This window comes from Leptonychotes weddellii, chromosome 3 (assembly GCF_054177405.1).
Source record: "Leptonychotes weddellii isolate Sample4059 chromosome 3, ASM5417740v2, whole genome shotgun sequence".
NCBI lineage: Eukaryota > Metazoa > Chordata > Mammalia > Carnivora > Phocidae > Leptonychotes > Leptonychotes weddellii.
This window is the reverse complement of record NC_138371.1, coordinates 63,208,892-63,224,573: the sequence shown is the minus strand read 5'-3', so window position 1 is coordinate 63,224,573 and position 15,682 is coordinate 63,208,892. Positions and strand designations below refer to the sequence as shown.

At 35.7% G+C, this 15,682-nt stretch overlaps 1 protein-coding gene across 7 annotated transcripts in view; it reads right to left on the bottom strand.

The window, feature by feature from the left end:
- FAP (fibroblast activation protein alpha) overlaps positions 1 to 15,682 on the bottom strand; it is a 73,614-nt gene that overhangs the window by 43,738 nt on the left and 14,194 nt on the right. For all 7 annotated transcript variants that reach the window (XR_014143577.1, XR_014143576.1, XM_081814309.1 and 4 more), the window contains 8 exons: positions 11,629 to 11,727; positions 10,594 to 10,688; positions 9,577 to 9,651; positions 8,029 to 8,081; positions 4,574 to 4,646; positions 3,777 to 3,897; positions 2,723 to 2,877; positions 597 to 700 (listed from right to left, as the gene is read on the bottom strand). Coding sequence is in view for 5 of the 7 variants with exons in the window: in XM_081814309.1 (XP_081670435.1) it covers positions 597 to 700; positions 2,723 to 2,877; positions 3,777 to 3,897; positions 4,574 to 4,646; positions 8,029 to 8,081; positions 9,577 to 9,651; positions 10,594 to 10,688; positions 11,629 to 11,727 (775 nt within the window). In the remaining 2 variants the exon portion in view is untranslated. The remainder of the gene's footprint in view (positions 1 to 596; positions 701 to 2,722; positions 2,878 to 3,776; positions 3,898 to 4,573; positions 4,647 to 8,028; positions 8,082 to 9,576; positions 9,652 to 10,593; positions 10,689 to 11,628; positions 11,728 to 15,682) is intronic.

Sequence of the window (15,682 nt, the reverse complement as noted above, 5' to 3'; positions counted from 1 at the left end):
CATGACGTATAAACCCTGGGTTGGAGAGAAAGTAGACCAGGGTTGAGAGAAGCCATGCTGAGAACACATAGGAATTTTACTATTTGCCTACCGATCCCAAGTTTACATTCACACATCTGAGGGAATTATCACTCAGATTGATCACTATGATCATCTTTGTATGTGCGAAAGAGGCTAGTATTTTAAAATCGATTTAAGAAATGTATTTGTGATTTTTTTAATTTGGTTATGTATTTGGGTTTGCATGTCAATTTTATTTATTTATTTTTGCTTAGAGTATACACATCATAAATTCACTAGAAAGGAAGTGCAAATCCCAGTTAAGAAATTTCAGTGTTAGGGGCTCCTGGGTGGCTCAGTCGGTTAAGCGTCTGCCTTTGGCTCAGGTCATGATTCCAGCGTCCTGGGATCGAGCCCCGTGTGGGGCTCTCTGCTCAGCAGGGAGCCTGCTTCTCCCTCCCCCTCTGCAGCTCCCCCTGCTTGTGCTCTCTCTCCTCTCTCTCGCTGTCAAATAAATAAATAAAATCTTTGAAAAAAGAGAGAAATTTCATTGTTAAAATTCAGTGGAAGGTAGGAAGCAGCTGAGCTTACTATACCTTGATGCTATCATTGCTGGAACTGGCACTTCTCTGGGACCTACATGCTCAGGAGAAGTGGTATCGATAATAAATAACCGAACAACAGGATTCTTAGCTCCAGCCTGCCAAAAAATTGGAGATATATAAGCTCATAAAATTCTAATGATCACCAACATATTAAAGACACTTTAGGAATTTAGGCATATTTTTATAAGCTAGTGATATTAAGTATATTACTATTGAAAACATTCTAATTATAACATGACCAGGAATCTCATTTCAATTTTACTTGCAGAGCAATTACAAATATTGTGTCAACCAGAGTGAAAAACACATATTTTAAGTGATTAATGAGGGAGCTTTGATTCATAGGGAAAAAAATATTTTGGATATGAGAATGCAGTTCTATAATTGATATTCTCTTTTCTGACTTTCAAAACAGGTATTTCCTATTATTATTATTAGGATAAGTATAATAATAATTTCTCCATGTGCTAGAGGGAGTGTAGAGGGGAGGAGAGTGTAAAGAATAAATAAAGAAAGATACTTTTTGCTTTGTACCTTGTAATTTGGTCTAGGACAATCATCACTCAATCTCCTAGCTGGTTACATTTACTACTGTTATCATCCCCCCCCCCCAAATTAGGGAAATGTCACCTCCAAATAAAGTGCCCATGGAATTTGCACTTTTCTTGTTTTGTACTTTCTGTGCTATTATACACCCTAAATGTACATGACAGTGTAGTTCACACCCAGACAGCTTCTTAGAGTTCCTGTTATTTTAACACAAAAAAAAAGAGTTTAAATTGTTAAACAATTTAAGTCCACAAAGTTTAGGTTCACAGCCTTAAATGACTCCATGCTGTTTGGATTTATCTAAAGAACTGTCCAGGCCCTCCTCTGACCTGTTTCCCTATGAGGTTTAGCTGGGACTTTTGGCTTCTTTCAAGTTGTCTCACCTCTCGGTCTGATGTCAGATGTTTCAACAACTTCGGTCTTCAAGAAAACATGAAAATTTGGGTCCCAACTTCTCAGCCAGTGTCAGTTAGTCCTCAGTTATGGGTTCCTCCTCTCTTCTTTCTCCCTTACACCCTCCTAAAGACCCAAGTTCTTTCACATCTCGGGTCCCAAGTACCACACCTCTCGCTTCCAAATGTCTCCAGCTTTCAGACTTTATACCCAGCCATTGAGGGGTCTCCTCCCTAAACATGCTTCTCCTATCCACTGTCTTTTCTCATATGACTTCTAACATAAATTTTAGACTATCTGCTATTTCTATTTCTCTTACCACAACCACTTAGACTTGCATCAAAAGCCACTTGTGTGTATGCACATCTGTCCATCTTTGTCACATATAGGGACCCACTGGATCCATCCATAACAGTGCTCTCTTTGGCAAGTAAACACTATAGTGACTAAAGAACAAAGAACTATTTTCTAAAAGCACTTCCACTCCTTGTGAGAGAGGAGGATTTATGAGTTGATCCCTTTTCAGATTTTTGTCTGAATCAAATTGGGATATGATGCTTCTCCACTGTGATCTTGCTGTTCTCCCATTACAGACACGGAAGCCCTCTCTTTAGACATGGGACTGAATGAAAAGGGTGTACACTGAGAATTCTAGGATGGTTATACAAGAAACTTTGGGCTCACTCCATGTCTAATTTCCTCAAGGAAGAAACTAGGCTTACAAACTTAACCTACCTTGTATGTCCAGAAAAGATCATAACTCATGCCTGCTTCTACCTGACAGGAACATCAAGTTCAACATTTGTATTTTCCATTCTAGTTTGCATTTACATGAGAATTCAAGAGGGAATTGCAAAACAGAACTTTACCCTGAATTTGGAGCATGAAATATGAAAAATTAAAATTAAGTTAAGCTTGTTTTTCCTCCATAATCTAGACCATATGTTTTTCAAAGATTCTGCGATGGATTTTGCAAAGACTACTTCATCCAGCACAACCAGATGTCCAAAGCAACAGATGTCCACATAAATAATAGAGCACAGTACAATGTTTGCCTTACAATGCACAAGGATAAGAAGCTCTCCAAACTTGTTGATTCCACCTCTATTCATGGTATTGGTTGCTCATTTTGACACCGGAGAAATGGAAGCATCTGCTAAAAGTACTCAACATACCTTTGGGTATGGAATATTTATTGTTCTAGGATATTGTTCATCACCATAATAGGAATATGCAATAACTGGTATCTCTGTATCATTAAATTCTGCATATGCCAAAAATTTTCCATTAGGAGACCACCAGAGAGCATATTTTGTAGCAAGCATTTCCTCTGAAAGATAAATACAAGCATATTATTTACAATTATAACTTACTTTTAAGATCATTGTAAATGCTTCAAAATTCATTGTATTAGCCATTTATTGACTGAAATAATTTATTTAATGTGGATGTGACATGCCAAAATTTGGTTATTCAAAAAGACAATCTGAGTTTAAAGAAATAGTTTAACCTTATACCTCATATCAAACATCAATCAGTCTTCTTAGGAATTGATATTAAATCAGAAATGTAATTATTTAAGTAAATTAATTAAACATTTCAACAATAAATAATTTTTCCCTTTGGGGCAGCTTCTGTTTTTTATAGTCACCTAAAGTAGCCCAAACAAGGGGAACTGTAATTATACTACAGAGTGACATAAATGTTGGAAGTTGATTTTTCTCCTAGGAATATTAAAAAAAAAACAACAACAGTTCAGTTATATATTTTTTAATAAAGGCAAAGACTACAAGACCTTTTAACGTCCAGGTGAGTCCTGGATCCTACATGACCTAGAAAGGGGACGCAATTCATGAAAGCATCAAAAACTAGGAATATTTCCCTGCAAAATTATGTAGACTGCTGTTTCGTTTTGGAAGAAGGCTTATTTCTCAAGAAAAAAGAAACCTGAGGAAATGTACTAACATAGCATCTAAGGGCCATATACTACTTGAAATATAAATTATTACTACCACTTCATAATGCTTATGAAAATAAACTCTCCCAGGCCGATTACTAGATTTTGCTCTTTCAGAACAGGCACACCCTGTTCCTAACCTGATTAACAGCTTTCAGAAATGCCACCATTCATCTCAGTAACATACCACTCATCTCCATTTTACTAAATATATGCAATTATTTTCAATTAAAAGCCTAGAACAGCAACAGTAGAAAAAGAATACAGCTTACCTTCATACACCCAGTCTGGGATTCCATTGAATATTTTATTTTCTTTTCCATTATATGTTATTTGAAAAGGTGGGTCTTCTGGTCTTTGTTTCAAATAGATATTGTTTTGATAGACATATGCCTAGAAGTGGTGGTAAGTTAGTTAATAAGGAGAATTCCATAAGAAATACAATGAAGTCTGTAAATTTGTATTAACTATTTACTTAATACCTGCAAAATGAGTGGTAATCCAGATGCAAAAAAGACTCATAACTAAAGTATCATTTTAATAGGTCAAAAAACCAACCAACTCACATTAACATCAATTACGATTTTTAAAGTCTATATCAAATAAAACATAAAGTCTACTATTGTATTTGTTGTTTTATTATCCAAATAAATAATTGTGTATATTAACAGAAAGTCAAATAAATCTTTGAATATTAATAGCTAGCCAGATCTAATCTTTATTTAGAGTCCTTAAATAAGAGCTTGGACAAAATTTCATGTTGTCTGAAGCTAGTCTGGGAAACTTGTGAAAACCATATTTTTCCTCAGCTTTCTGGCACAAAGCATTCTGGCTGAGTATGAGGATAAAGTTTTTGACTGCGATATTTAAAGAAGTCTATCCATGAGCTTGAGATTTTGCGGAATTCTCAGATGAGTTTCAATTTATCAAAACTCTTCCCGTTTTTAACCACTAAAATAGTCATGAATTTTTTTTTTTCCTTTCAGGCAGGGAAATTTAACAAAGGCCAAAATCAAATGGCTCCTCTTTTATTTAAATGATTAAACACTTCTATAATTTAAACACTTACTAATTTACTCCCAACAGGCGACCAGCATAAATACTGAATTGGACGAGGAAGCTCATTTCTTCTTATAAACTCTCTAGAAGGAAAAAAAAAAGAAAGAAAAAATAATAATAAACCTTTGCTGTTCAATGAAAAAAACATCTTTGTAAACAGAAAAAAGTAAACAACAACAATGAAGAATCATCCTCTGCTTCTTCAAACCTAACAGAAAAAATGTGGTAACAATGGCACTAGACACATTGAGTAGTAGTTAGGGTTCTTTACTAGTTACTTAAGTCACTTAACTTCTCCGCGTCTCAGTTTTCTGACCTTTATAGTGAGGTGAATTAAAGATTTATTAAAGATTTTTAGGCTGCAAAAGGGGGGCCATCTCTAGAAATTATCTAAGGAATTCCCTCGTTTTATAAAAAAGGAACATGAGGTTAAAGAGATATGACTTTTTAAAATCACATTGCTGGTTCTTGGCAGACCCCTAACTAAACTCAAGTCTCTTAACCCTCAGGACTATAAGATTTATACACATCAGGCTGAGATGGTCGATGAAGTGCCTTCCAGCTCTCAAATGCTATAATTGTGCTGAAGTTTAATATGTACTCTTCCACATTCTCATTTACAACCCCCATCTCTGTGAATGCATATGCATTTCAAATTTTTGAAAATAAGATGCCATTTGACAATCTCCCCAGGGATCTGACTTGAAATCAGAAAAGGAAAGGAACATCTGATCTCAAGCTAAACTGAAAAACAGATCATACACTGGGCAGTATGCCTTAAGCTTGCAAAGTTCTCCACCCATGGGGAAATTTCAAATATCTTATTGGGCCAAAATCTCACTTTGATGCCTAGAGTCACCCTGCAAATACTCAATTGACTAACTTGCACTGTGGAGCCTTTGTGGTTCTATAGCAAGAATGTGTTCAGATTTTTAAAAGTGCTAAAGAGTCATAGGATGCCGTGCTTAAGTTTTGACTATGATCTTCTTAAAGATTGCATCAATGGTTTTGTTAGGAATGCTTTTGTAGAGACACAAAACCAGACCTACCTCCAATGTATAAATTGGGGAGCCCGAAGAAAGACCCTTTGGCTTCCCCTTCCGAAAACTAACTTCAACCTGGATCTAACAAATGCCTGACATTTCTACTTTTCTCTTTCTTTTAAAGTTTGGACACCCGTAAAGCCTTGACTTCTTCGGTCATGCAGCCCGAGGCCCAGCAAACCGTGAGGGAACATGGGCAGGTCAGTTTTGACTGGGGAAAGAGTAATGCCCCTGGAAAAGAGAGACTATTGGTGCTGCAGTGAGAATCTTGCCTGCCAGAGGACAGTTTATGAGCAGCAGGCTCCAGGAAGGGCCAGAATATATTAAAGGACACGAGGGCACAGGCAAAGGAATGATCCAGAAACAAAGACATTCTTCACCTGGTTACAGTTCTCTGTCAAGCCAGGGTTCATGTTACCTTTGACACTGTAACACTGTCTTAGGTTTCGATAGGCTGTGGAATCATCTATGCAGGCATGCAGACAGTGCCAAGCTGAAAATCTCAGCACACAGTCTCTTCATGACTGGCAAGTCACTGCAGCTGCCATTTTCTGTTTTCTAAATAACTAACACTATGAGAGAAAGTGGAGGAGGCTGCTTACAAAGGCTGTCATCTCCTCAGTACTCCTTCCCATGCTTGAAACCAGAAGCATCTTCACTTGCTCTGTGGTAGATTTTTATAGACTCTTCAGAGGCACATAGAAAACTTGGAATTAGTGGTATGTGGTCTTGCCTTGAATCTCAGCATATTTGTCATCACTCACTTCCTAAATTATGCTATATTTACCTGACCAACAACAACAAAAAAAAACAATCTGGAAAATTAGATAGTTGTGCGTAGAAGAAAGAAAGAAGGGAAAGAAAGAAAGAAAGTGAGTAAGCAGTGGTATGACTAAATTCACTGCACAAAAGCTAGATATTTAAAATGATTCTGGTACATAAAGCTTATACAAGCCATAATTAAAATATTAGTATTGTCATCTTCTTTTGGAATGCTGTTTAATTTGTTGAACCTCAACATAGATAGGACGTGGAGAATTTCAAAATGATTAATAGAAAAATAAGGAAATGTTTAAAGCCTAAGAAATTGCGCTGAAAGAGTAAGGTTTTTACTTCACTAGTTTCAAGTTTTCTTGAGAGTAGGGTTAGTGCCTTGAGTTCATGTGTATCTATCTCTCCCATATATGCTTTTCACATAGTAGGTGTTCAATAAATACTTTTTGAATTTGGTGATGATATGGATACAGACAAGAGAAAAACTCAGAGTACATTAGATGAGTTCAGATTCTACTTTATGTAGCAGTTCCTATTTTTTAATTTGACAGTTTAAGATCAGAGTTATTCTTTCCTGAACATTTAAAACAAGTAGATTTTTTTTTGAATTTTTGTGCTCTTGCTGGACAAAAGATGAAATAGACCATAAAATTTTCCAGTGCCTCTTCAAGCCATATAATTATTTTTCCCTTTTACATAACAGCAATAGGATATCACATTAAGATGAGTAACTAAACCAATTCATTGTCCATACTTAGTCAGAGTGATTTTTCTAACCTATAAATCTGATTATGTCATTTCCCATTTAAAACCCTTCAGTGACTCCCTATTGTCATCAGAATGACATCTAAACTCTTCTTAATGGCTTCCTCATTATTATTTGGCCCCTGCTTCCTGGCCCTAGCTCCTTCCCAACCTTACACCACCTCTCACTAGTCAGCATGCCCTTCTCCAGTTTTAACTCAACTGACCTACTTTGAGTTTCTGGAACACTCCATGCTCTCCCTTCCCTTTGGGCCTTTTCATGTTATTCCTTTTGCCAGGAGTTCTTTCACTAGGTCATTTGCCTACCTACTCACGCTTTTTTTTTTTTATTGCAAATATTTTGAATAGTTAAACATTACAAATAAATAAAGAAAATAATATAATAGAAGACAATTTATCTACAACCTAAATTTAAGAAATATTTACATTTTGCAATTTTAAAAACAATTAATTTTAAAATAATTAATGGAGTATGTGTTCAGGTACAACTAATATTGCATCTCCTTCCCTCTGCTTCCTTCCAATGAGGTAGCTACTCTCCTGAAAGTAGCATCTCATTCCCATTCCTGTGTTTGTACTGTTACTGTATATGTTTACTTCCATAAGTGGTGTATTTATAATTTGGTATTCTAAAGTAGGGAAAATAAAACTGCATTGTGCATAAAAACACAAAATATTAGTCAAATAAAAAGAGGTAAATATTCCATAACAGTATTTCCTTAAATTTCTTAAGTTTTATGGGTACACATACACTGTAAAGAAGTAAGAAACTAAGATCAGTAACAAGATAATGTAGTCTTAACTTCAAATCAGAATTTGGATTGAAAAACTGTAATAGATGTAGGTAGTATGAATAAATAGACATGAAATCATGAAATTTTACCCATTATTGAGGTTGTAGATGTGATATGTTGCTGTGTAAGAGTATCTCCAAAGCTGTCAGAAAGAAGAGAGATGAAAACAAATTACAATTCTTAAAAAGCTTATGTTAATAATGTACAATCACAAATCATTCAACTCAAGATTCGGAATTATAAAAGGACAATTTTCACAAGGCACTAGGAAGGATATGTTTCAATTCCAAGAGAGTCTTCATTTAAAGAGTTTTACTGTGGACTTTTGTGCTGTTTGTCTAAGTTCCAGAACTAATCTCAGCAGTGATTCAACCCTCACTCCATAAAAAGCATATCCGAAGACATTTCTTAATATAAAAAGCTTTTCTTTGACACACTCTCTCCTAAGAATTTTCCCTTTATGCTTTACCTTGATTGAAGTGAAACCACTATGATCTCCATGGCAGTAAGGATTACCCTACACCTGTGTTCATTACAATGATACCCTCTAAAATTAGGTAAAGAATTTCATTCAACACAGAGTTTTGTTACAAAATGTTTGCCTTGTTCAAATATGATACTTTTAAAAAATAATAGAAATTGAAAAATAAATAGAAACTATGTAGTTTATAATTCCTCCTGAAAAAAAAAAACAACAACAACTGCTCTTTTTCTCATTAAGTATATTTGTTCGGTGGTTAGTGAATTATACAAGTATTATTTTGGATTTTGTTTCTTAAAAGAGCTTTCAAACTCTTGGCAAAGAAACTCCAACTGGTTGAAACGTGTCTTCCTAAAGATTGCTAGTGACCAGGACCTGGTCCATTGGAAAATAATCAGCAGACAGAACAGCTGGCGAGAGGAAAGATTAACTATTCATTCTGTATGTTAAGAGAGTTTTACATCTCACATAGGATATGAAAAATGACAGTTAAAATGTTGTCTATCTAAAAGTAATTACTAGAAGTTTAATTTGATAATAAATTCTGTTGCCTTCTTGCAAAAAAATAATTATCTTCAAGTTGTATAAGTAGAAAAAATAAGATAATTAACTTCCCTCTACAACTTCAATCAGGAATGGGAAATTAAGTAAGGGTAAGTGGTTATGGTTTGGTGGGGTGCTCCCACTCCAGGCTTTTGAACACATAGATTTAAACCCTGGTCCACCACTGCCTGTATATTATCTTACTTGAACAAGTGAGTTAAATAAGCTACACCTTGATTTTCCCATTTTCAATAATAATAAACTTTCACAAAGTTAAAATGTGTGAGAATTAACTGATGGTTTATGAAGTCAAATAGCTTTAGAAATACAAGTATAGTTCTCCAATTTTTGATAAATATCAGCGTCCCAAAATGCAGCCCCCCCCCCCCAGAGGAAAGTAGTTTCTACTACTGGGTGATAACCAGACAAGTACACCAAATTCTGAATTATTTGTATATGTTTCAGTTATGTTTTGGGGGCTCATCAAGAACCCACATTAACTTCTTGAATATTTAGATATAAAGATGTACTCTTGCTTCCTCTTACTTTTATAAGCCAAACTGTGGATTAGTAAGAGATATAGACAGATATACCCAGATTAAATAGTCCATACCTTTGAATAATCACTTTCTAGATATGCAAATTGCCGATCAGGTGATAAGCCACAATTTGAAGCATTCACACTTTTCTGAAATTATAAAGAAGTTGATTAGAATACAGAAAAAAAAAGAATACCCAGAGCCATGTAAATGTGTAGTTCTAAAAGGGTATCATATAACTGATATACTCCTACATACATATGCTTTCGATGCAATTTTTAAAAATGTTTACATGGTACTTACTGTATACAAAGAAATTTATTAAACACTAAGGGAGGGAGATGTGAGAAATAGGACATACTCTGTGATTTCTAGAAGCTTAACATGTTAAACTTGAAAATAAGTAATGTATTGCAAGTTAGAAAGTTCTATTAAAGAGATATAAATACAGCATTGGAAAGCATTAAAAAAAGAAGTGTTTAAATCCAAATGAGAGGATCATTGATTGCACAGAGGAGGAGAGTATCATCTGAGCTTGATTTAAAACATTAGCCGGCTTTTGAGGGTGGAGAAAGCAGGAGGACTGAGAGCCCGGGAGATAGAACAGCATGCATCTACATTTCATAGCTCTTGTTTATTGAGCGTGTATTCGGTGTTAGGTGCCATCCTACCACATTCAAATGTTACATCACTTACCTCTTACAGTAACCCAGGGAGGGATTATTCTTCCTACTCTTTAGAGAGAGAAAATGAGGCACACCGTGGCTGGCGTAGTGAGGAACCTTATGTAACTTTCCATAACTAGGGAGTTGACAGAACCCGGAGCCTCAGTTTGCCTCTTGTAAGGACTGAGTTCTTGACTCTTGTTTCTTGCTACACTTTTTCCACAGAGAAAGAAAGATGCTAGGCGATTGAGAGGAGGCAAGGGCAGTTGTCTAATGTGACTAGAAGAGAGAATTTGAGAATTTAGTGGGAGATGGAGCCAAGAAGGCAGATCAGGTCCAGATCAAGTGCTGAGTGTTTGGACTCTGGTCCTTGATCAGTGAAGAGATGGCAAAGTTTTGAGGAGGAAGATGTTGCTGGATACATACCATGGTGACATTACTCAAAATGGTATATGATTCTCCTGTTTCAATATTGTAATATACTATATCATTATCTGTAGACTGATGAAGATATTCTTGTCCTTTAAACAAGAAGGAAAACAAACTTGAAATGATCTCCCTTAATATAAAATACATTTATAAGAAAGAGAAACCTCTCTTATTTCACAGAATTACTTTGTTTTTCTTCCCTATCCAGGACATTGCTTTGACGATTTAAAATAATAAGTTTGACAATGGAAGGGAGGAAAGGATGTTCTTTTCCACTCTCCACAAAAATGCCCTATTTACTAGTAGCTGCCCTATTACGACCAGTTCAGGGTGCTTGGGGATAAAATTTTCTCTGTGTTACAAAGAAGATAAACAAGTTTAAAATGGTATGTTTGTTTTGCAATAAAAAAAAATACTTTACATTTAGGCTGTGTTTGATTTAGTTTAAAACCCATTTGATGTGCATTTTATTTTTTAAAGAGAAAAACTAAAATATTCAGATTTGTTTAGTTGTACTTAGATATAAACTATAATGTCATAAACAACTTAGTTGACCTTACTATTTGTTTGATTAGACTTATTTGACAACATCCTATTTTGGAAACTTATATGAAAATATCAATTTTGTGGCCTGGGAAAGACGTTTTATCAGGGTGGGATTTGTCCATTTCTCAGATTATCCAGATTGACAATGGAATTTCTCTTTTGGTAAAATTCTTACGACCTCTCTTAAATAGGTGCATATCTCCCATTCTGAAGAACCATACAACATACTCAGATTATTCTAGCAATGTACTCTCAACTTTTACTTTCTTGCTGAAACTCCAACTGGCATCATTACTGTTGGGTAAATGCAGTCCAAATGGTTCTGTCAAAGGTGCTTTGGTGGCCATTTGACTTATCTAAATAATTGCTCTTTCTTTCCATTTCAATGGATATGGCTTCCGTTACCATAGAGATGTGTTGGCACTAAAAATAAAAACAACACATATTTTTTTAAAACCCCAAAAGGTAAAGAAATAGTTCACTTACCTGAAATCCAGTTCGGGAAAAATGTTTTATAGGTAAATGTCCCATTTAAAATATCCTTCAGTGTGAGTGCTCTTGTTGTACTTCCTTCAGAGTCATGAACTTTGGGAGAAATGAAAAACATTATTACAAAAAAGATGATTAATAACTTAAATAAATCCTGAGCCTGTCTCTCATCTGTTCTGTCTCATGTCATGAAAAAGACCTGTCCAGGCACCTGGGTGGTTCAGTGGGTTGAGCTACCGACCCTTGGTTTCAGCTCAGGTCATGTTCTCAGGGTTGTGAGATCGAACCCCAGGTGGGACTCTATGCTGAGTGTGAAGCCTGCGTAAGATTCTCTCTGTCCCTCTCTCTCTGCCCCTCCCCCTTGCATGTGTGTGCTCTCTCTCTCTCTTTCTCAAAACAACAAAGAAAAGAAAAGACTTGCCATTGCTAAACACTTGTTTAACTTCTGTCTTAAGATCTGTGTTATCTCCTTAATAGATAGGCTAATGAAGGCCTGGAGAGGCAGTTTGCTTGCCTGGAAGAAGTATGATGGTGTCCAGGAGCAGCCAGGATGCTATTCAGGCAATGCAGAGTTGTCAGAGAGATGAGATGATGATCCAACAACTCTAGACCTTGCAAAGCTGGCATTGCAGACTAACCTAAAAACCTAGTCTTTTAAGCAGTCCATTGCATTTTGTCATAGATGCTTGGCTTGGGTTACTACTGGTTTATCAATGACATATTTTAGCATCCCCTTTGGTCAGAAGCGATCAGCCCAAATCTTTACCTTCAGACATCTCAAGAGAGGAGACATTAATGAACCTAGATAATTTCTTATCCTGACTGGGATTTTTATAAAGAGAAAGTGGGCCAGAAACCCCCCCCACAAAAGCTATATCATCTATGCGGATGATCTTAAAAATTCCAGAAGTAGAGTTTTGCCATATAAAGCCTCACCTAAGGTAGCTCACAGACCACAAGCAAATTTCACCTATATTTGAATCTTCCAAAACAATTGTGTTTTTCAAACATGACTCTATTCTCAGAACACATTCATTATAGAGCTCCTAAACAGTCAGATACACCAGATGGATAGTATGGCAACCAACTTCCAATCCTCCTTCATATCCATATTGCCATTCTCCATCCCTCCCACCCTACCTCTTCTCCAGGCCATCACTTACAGAACCAAAACTTAGAAAAATGTCCTATACCTTGAATAGCATTTGTGAATCTGGTATTTGCCCATGCAAAAATAAAACTGTTGAAGATGAGAGCTATAACTTTATCCTCCTGCTAAACTCTCTCATAGTTTTCCATAACTCTTGAGACAAAGACCAAAAATGTTTGTCTGACCTGTAGGCCCTAGCTGGTCTGGGATGGCCCTCCTGGCTCTTCTTGCCTCTCTCTCATTACTTTTTAGATTCCAAACATACAGGGTTTTCTGTTATTCAGATACTCATTTCTTTCTCCAGGGCTTCTCCTTTTTCCATCTTCTCCCCTCTCATTGCTTCTGTTCAGGCTCTAATGCTTAATATAAAAGACACTCCTCTGGGAAACCCCTTCTGACCCCCTGGTTTAGATCTGGTTCCCTTATTATACATTACCACAAACCACATTCTTTTTTAAAAAAGGCATTTGCCTTGATTTGCAATCTTTTTTTTTTAAAGATTTTATTTATTTATTTGAGAGAGAGAATGAGAGAGAGAGAGCACATGAGAGGGGGGAGGGTCAGAGGGAGAAGCAGACCCCCTGCTGAGCAGGGAGCCCGATGCGGGACTCGATCCCGGGACTCCAGGATCATGACCTGAGCCGAAGGCAGTCGCCTAACCAACTGAGCCACCCAGGCGCCCCTTGATTTGCAATCTTGTATGTATTTGAGTGATTATTTTATTAATATTTCTCCATCTTCCATTGTATTCTCAAAATAGTCACTGTAAGGCCAGGGACTGTGTCTAGTTTTGCTCACCATCTCATCCCTAGTATCTAGAACATAATAGGCATTTAATTACTGCTTGTTGAATGAATGAATACATGAAATGAAGAATGGATGGGTGGATGAATGGAGGGTGGTTGGGTGAGATTTATGCCCTCTTTTTTACAGGATCATTCTGCTACTAATATCCTGTAGGCCTTTAGTAAGTCGATCCTTGTCATCACAGCTTGCTCACTTGTACTAATATAAAGGACTGGACTAGAGAATGGTGATAATACTTCCAGTCCTACCACACTGGCTTCTGAAATTCGAGACTCAACATGCTCTATGAGTTTGTAATTACATAAATGTACAGCCGTGTGGTAAGAGTTAATTGACCAACTGGATAATAATAGCATCTTCAGCTATTTTAACTGATTCACACTGAAGTATATATGCTCCATATGCTTAATTAAGACCCTGAATTATTTTCTTCATTTACTAAATATTGTTCTGGTGGCTATAAGAATTCTGTTGGCTGGTGAACCCTTTTGCAACTATAGACTAAATAATAACACTAAGTTATTCTGTTTTTTAAGATATTTATCTTCTTACATTTTCTTTGAATTCTAAGTAAGGTTATACATGCCATACAATTATTCATAATAAAAGTTCTTCTATTTAATTAAATGTTCTTGTGTAAAATATATACCACTGATTTTATAATTGCTATTCAATGAATAAAAGACCATTTTACTACAATAACATTAGAATACTTGTGAAGTATTTTAATTAAATTTTACTTAACTCTTCTAAAAGTAAATTGCAATCTGTTTCTAATATAGTTAAGGGGAAATTCTAACACTATTTGCAGTGGAAATTACTTTCCTTTGAGATACATTTATGTCTACACAATCCTGAACATACAGATGAAAAAAATTTTCGATTTAGTGAATACCAAAAAAAAACCTTCTTAGATAATTTCTTTTTAGAAGACTTTTTTTATATTAATTCAATAAATAAATATAACCTTGATGGTTTATTTATTTGCTTTTATTTATTTACTTTTTTGTCTAGCATAAGTTATGCTTTGATTATGGCTAATGAGTTACATAATAGATTTTCCTCTTTAAATATCCTTGCATATAATTTTCCTTACTTGCAATTATGCTTAATTGAGAAATTCATAACAGTTAATCTTCATTCCTATAGAAGGTTAAATTAAGTGAGCTAATTGAAATGAAACATTAAGCTCTATGCTTGGCACATGGTAATCAGTGAATAAATGTTAGCTTTTGCTATTATCATAACTGATCAGTATTCTTTCCATATTTTTTCCTTTTTAAAAAATCTGAATATAGTTGACATACAATGTTACATTAGTTTCAGGTGTACAGCATAGTGATTCAACAAGTGTGTACATTCATTATGCTATGTTCACCACAAGCGTAGTTACCATCTGTCCCCATACATCGCTATTACAGTATCACTACGTTCCTTATGCTGTGCCTTTTACTCCTGTGACTTATTCATTCTATAACTGGAAGCTTGTATCTCCTACTCTCTTTCACCCATTTTGCCCAACCTCCTACCAAATAAATATTCTTGATCAATGTTTCCCAAATTAATTTGACCACTGGAACTGTTTTTGTTTTTAAATATCTACTCAAATCACAGTAAGGAGGGGCGCCTGGGTGGCTCAGTCGGTTAAGCGTCTGCCTTCGGCTCAGGTCATGATCCCAGGGTCCTGGGATCCAGGGCCGCGTCAGGCTCCCTGCTCGGTGGGGAGCCTGCTTCTCCCTCTCCCTCTGCCTGCCGCTCCCCCTGCGTGTGGGTGCTCGCTCTGTCAAATAAATAAATAAAATGTTTTTAAAAAACAAGAAAATAAAATCACAGTAAGGGAAATGCTGTTTCAGATTAGACTATTAGTATATATAATTAATGTTCACTTTCATTTTACTATCATGAAATTCATCAGTTGTGCTTGAACATTTTGGTCATCTTAGAGCTCCATAACCGAAATATCACAATTATGATCATAAATAGACTTAGTACTAATATCACATATATAGATAAATGAAATTTATAAAACAACAAGAGTGTCAAATTATTTTTAGAATACCTACTCATTTTCCTTCTCATATCATTAAAAATCAT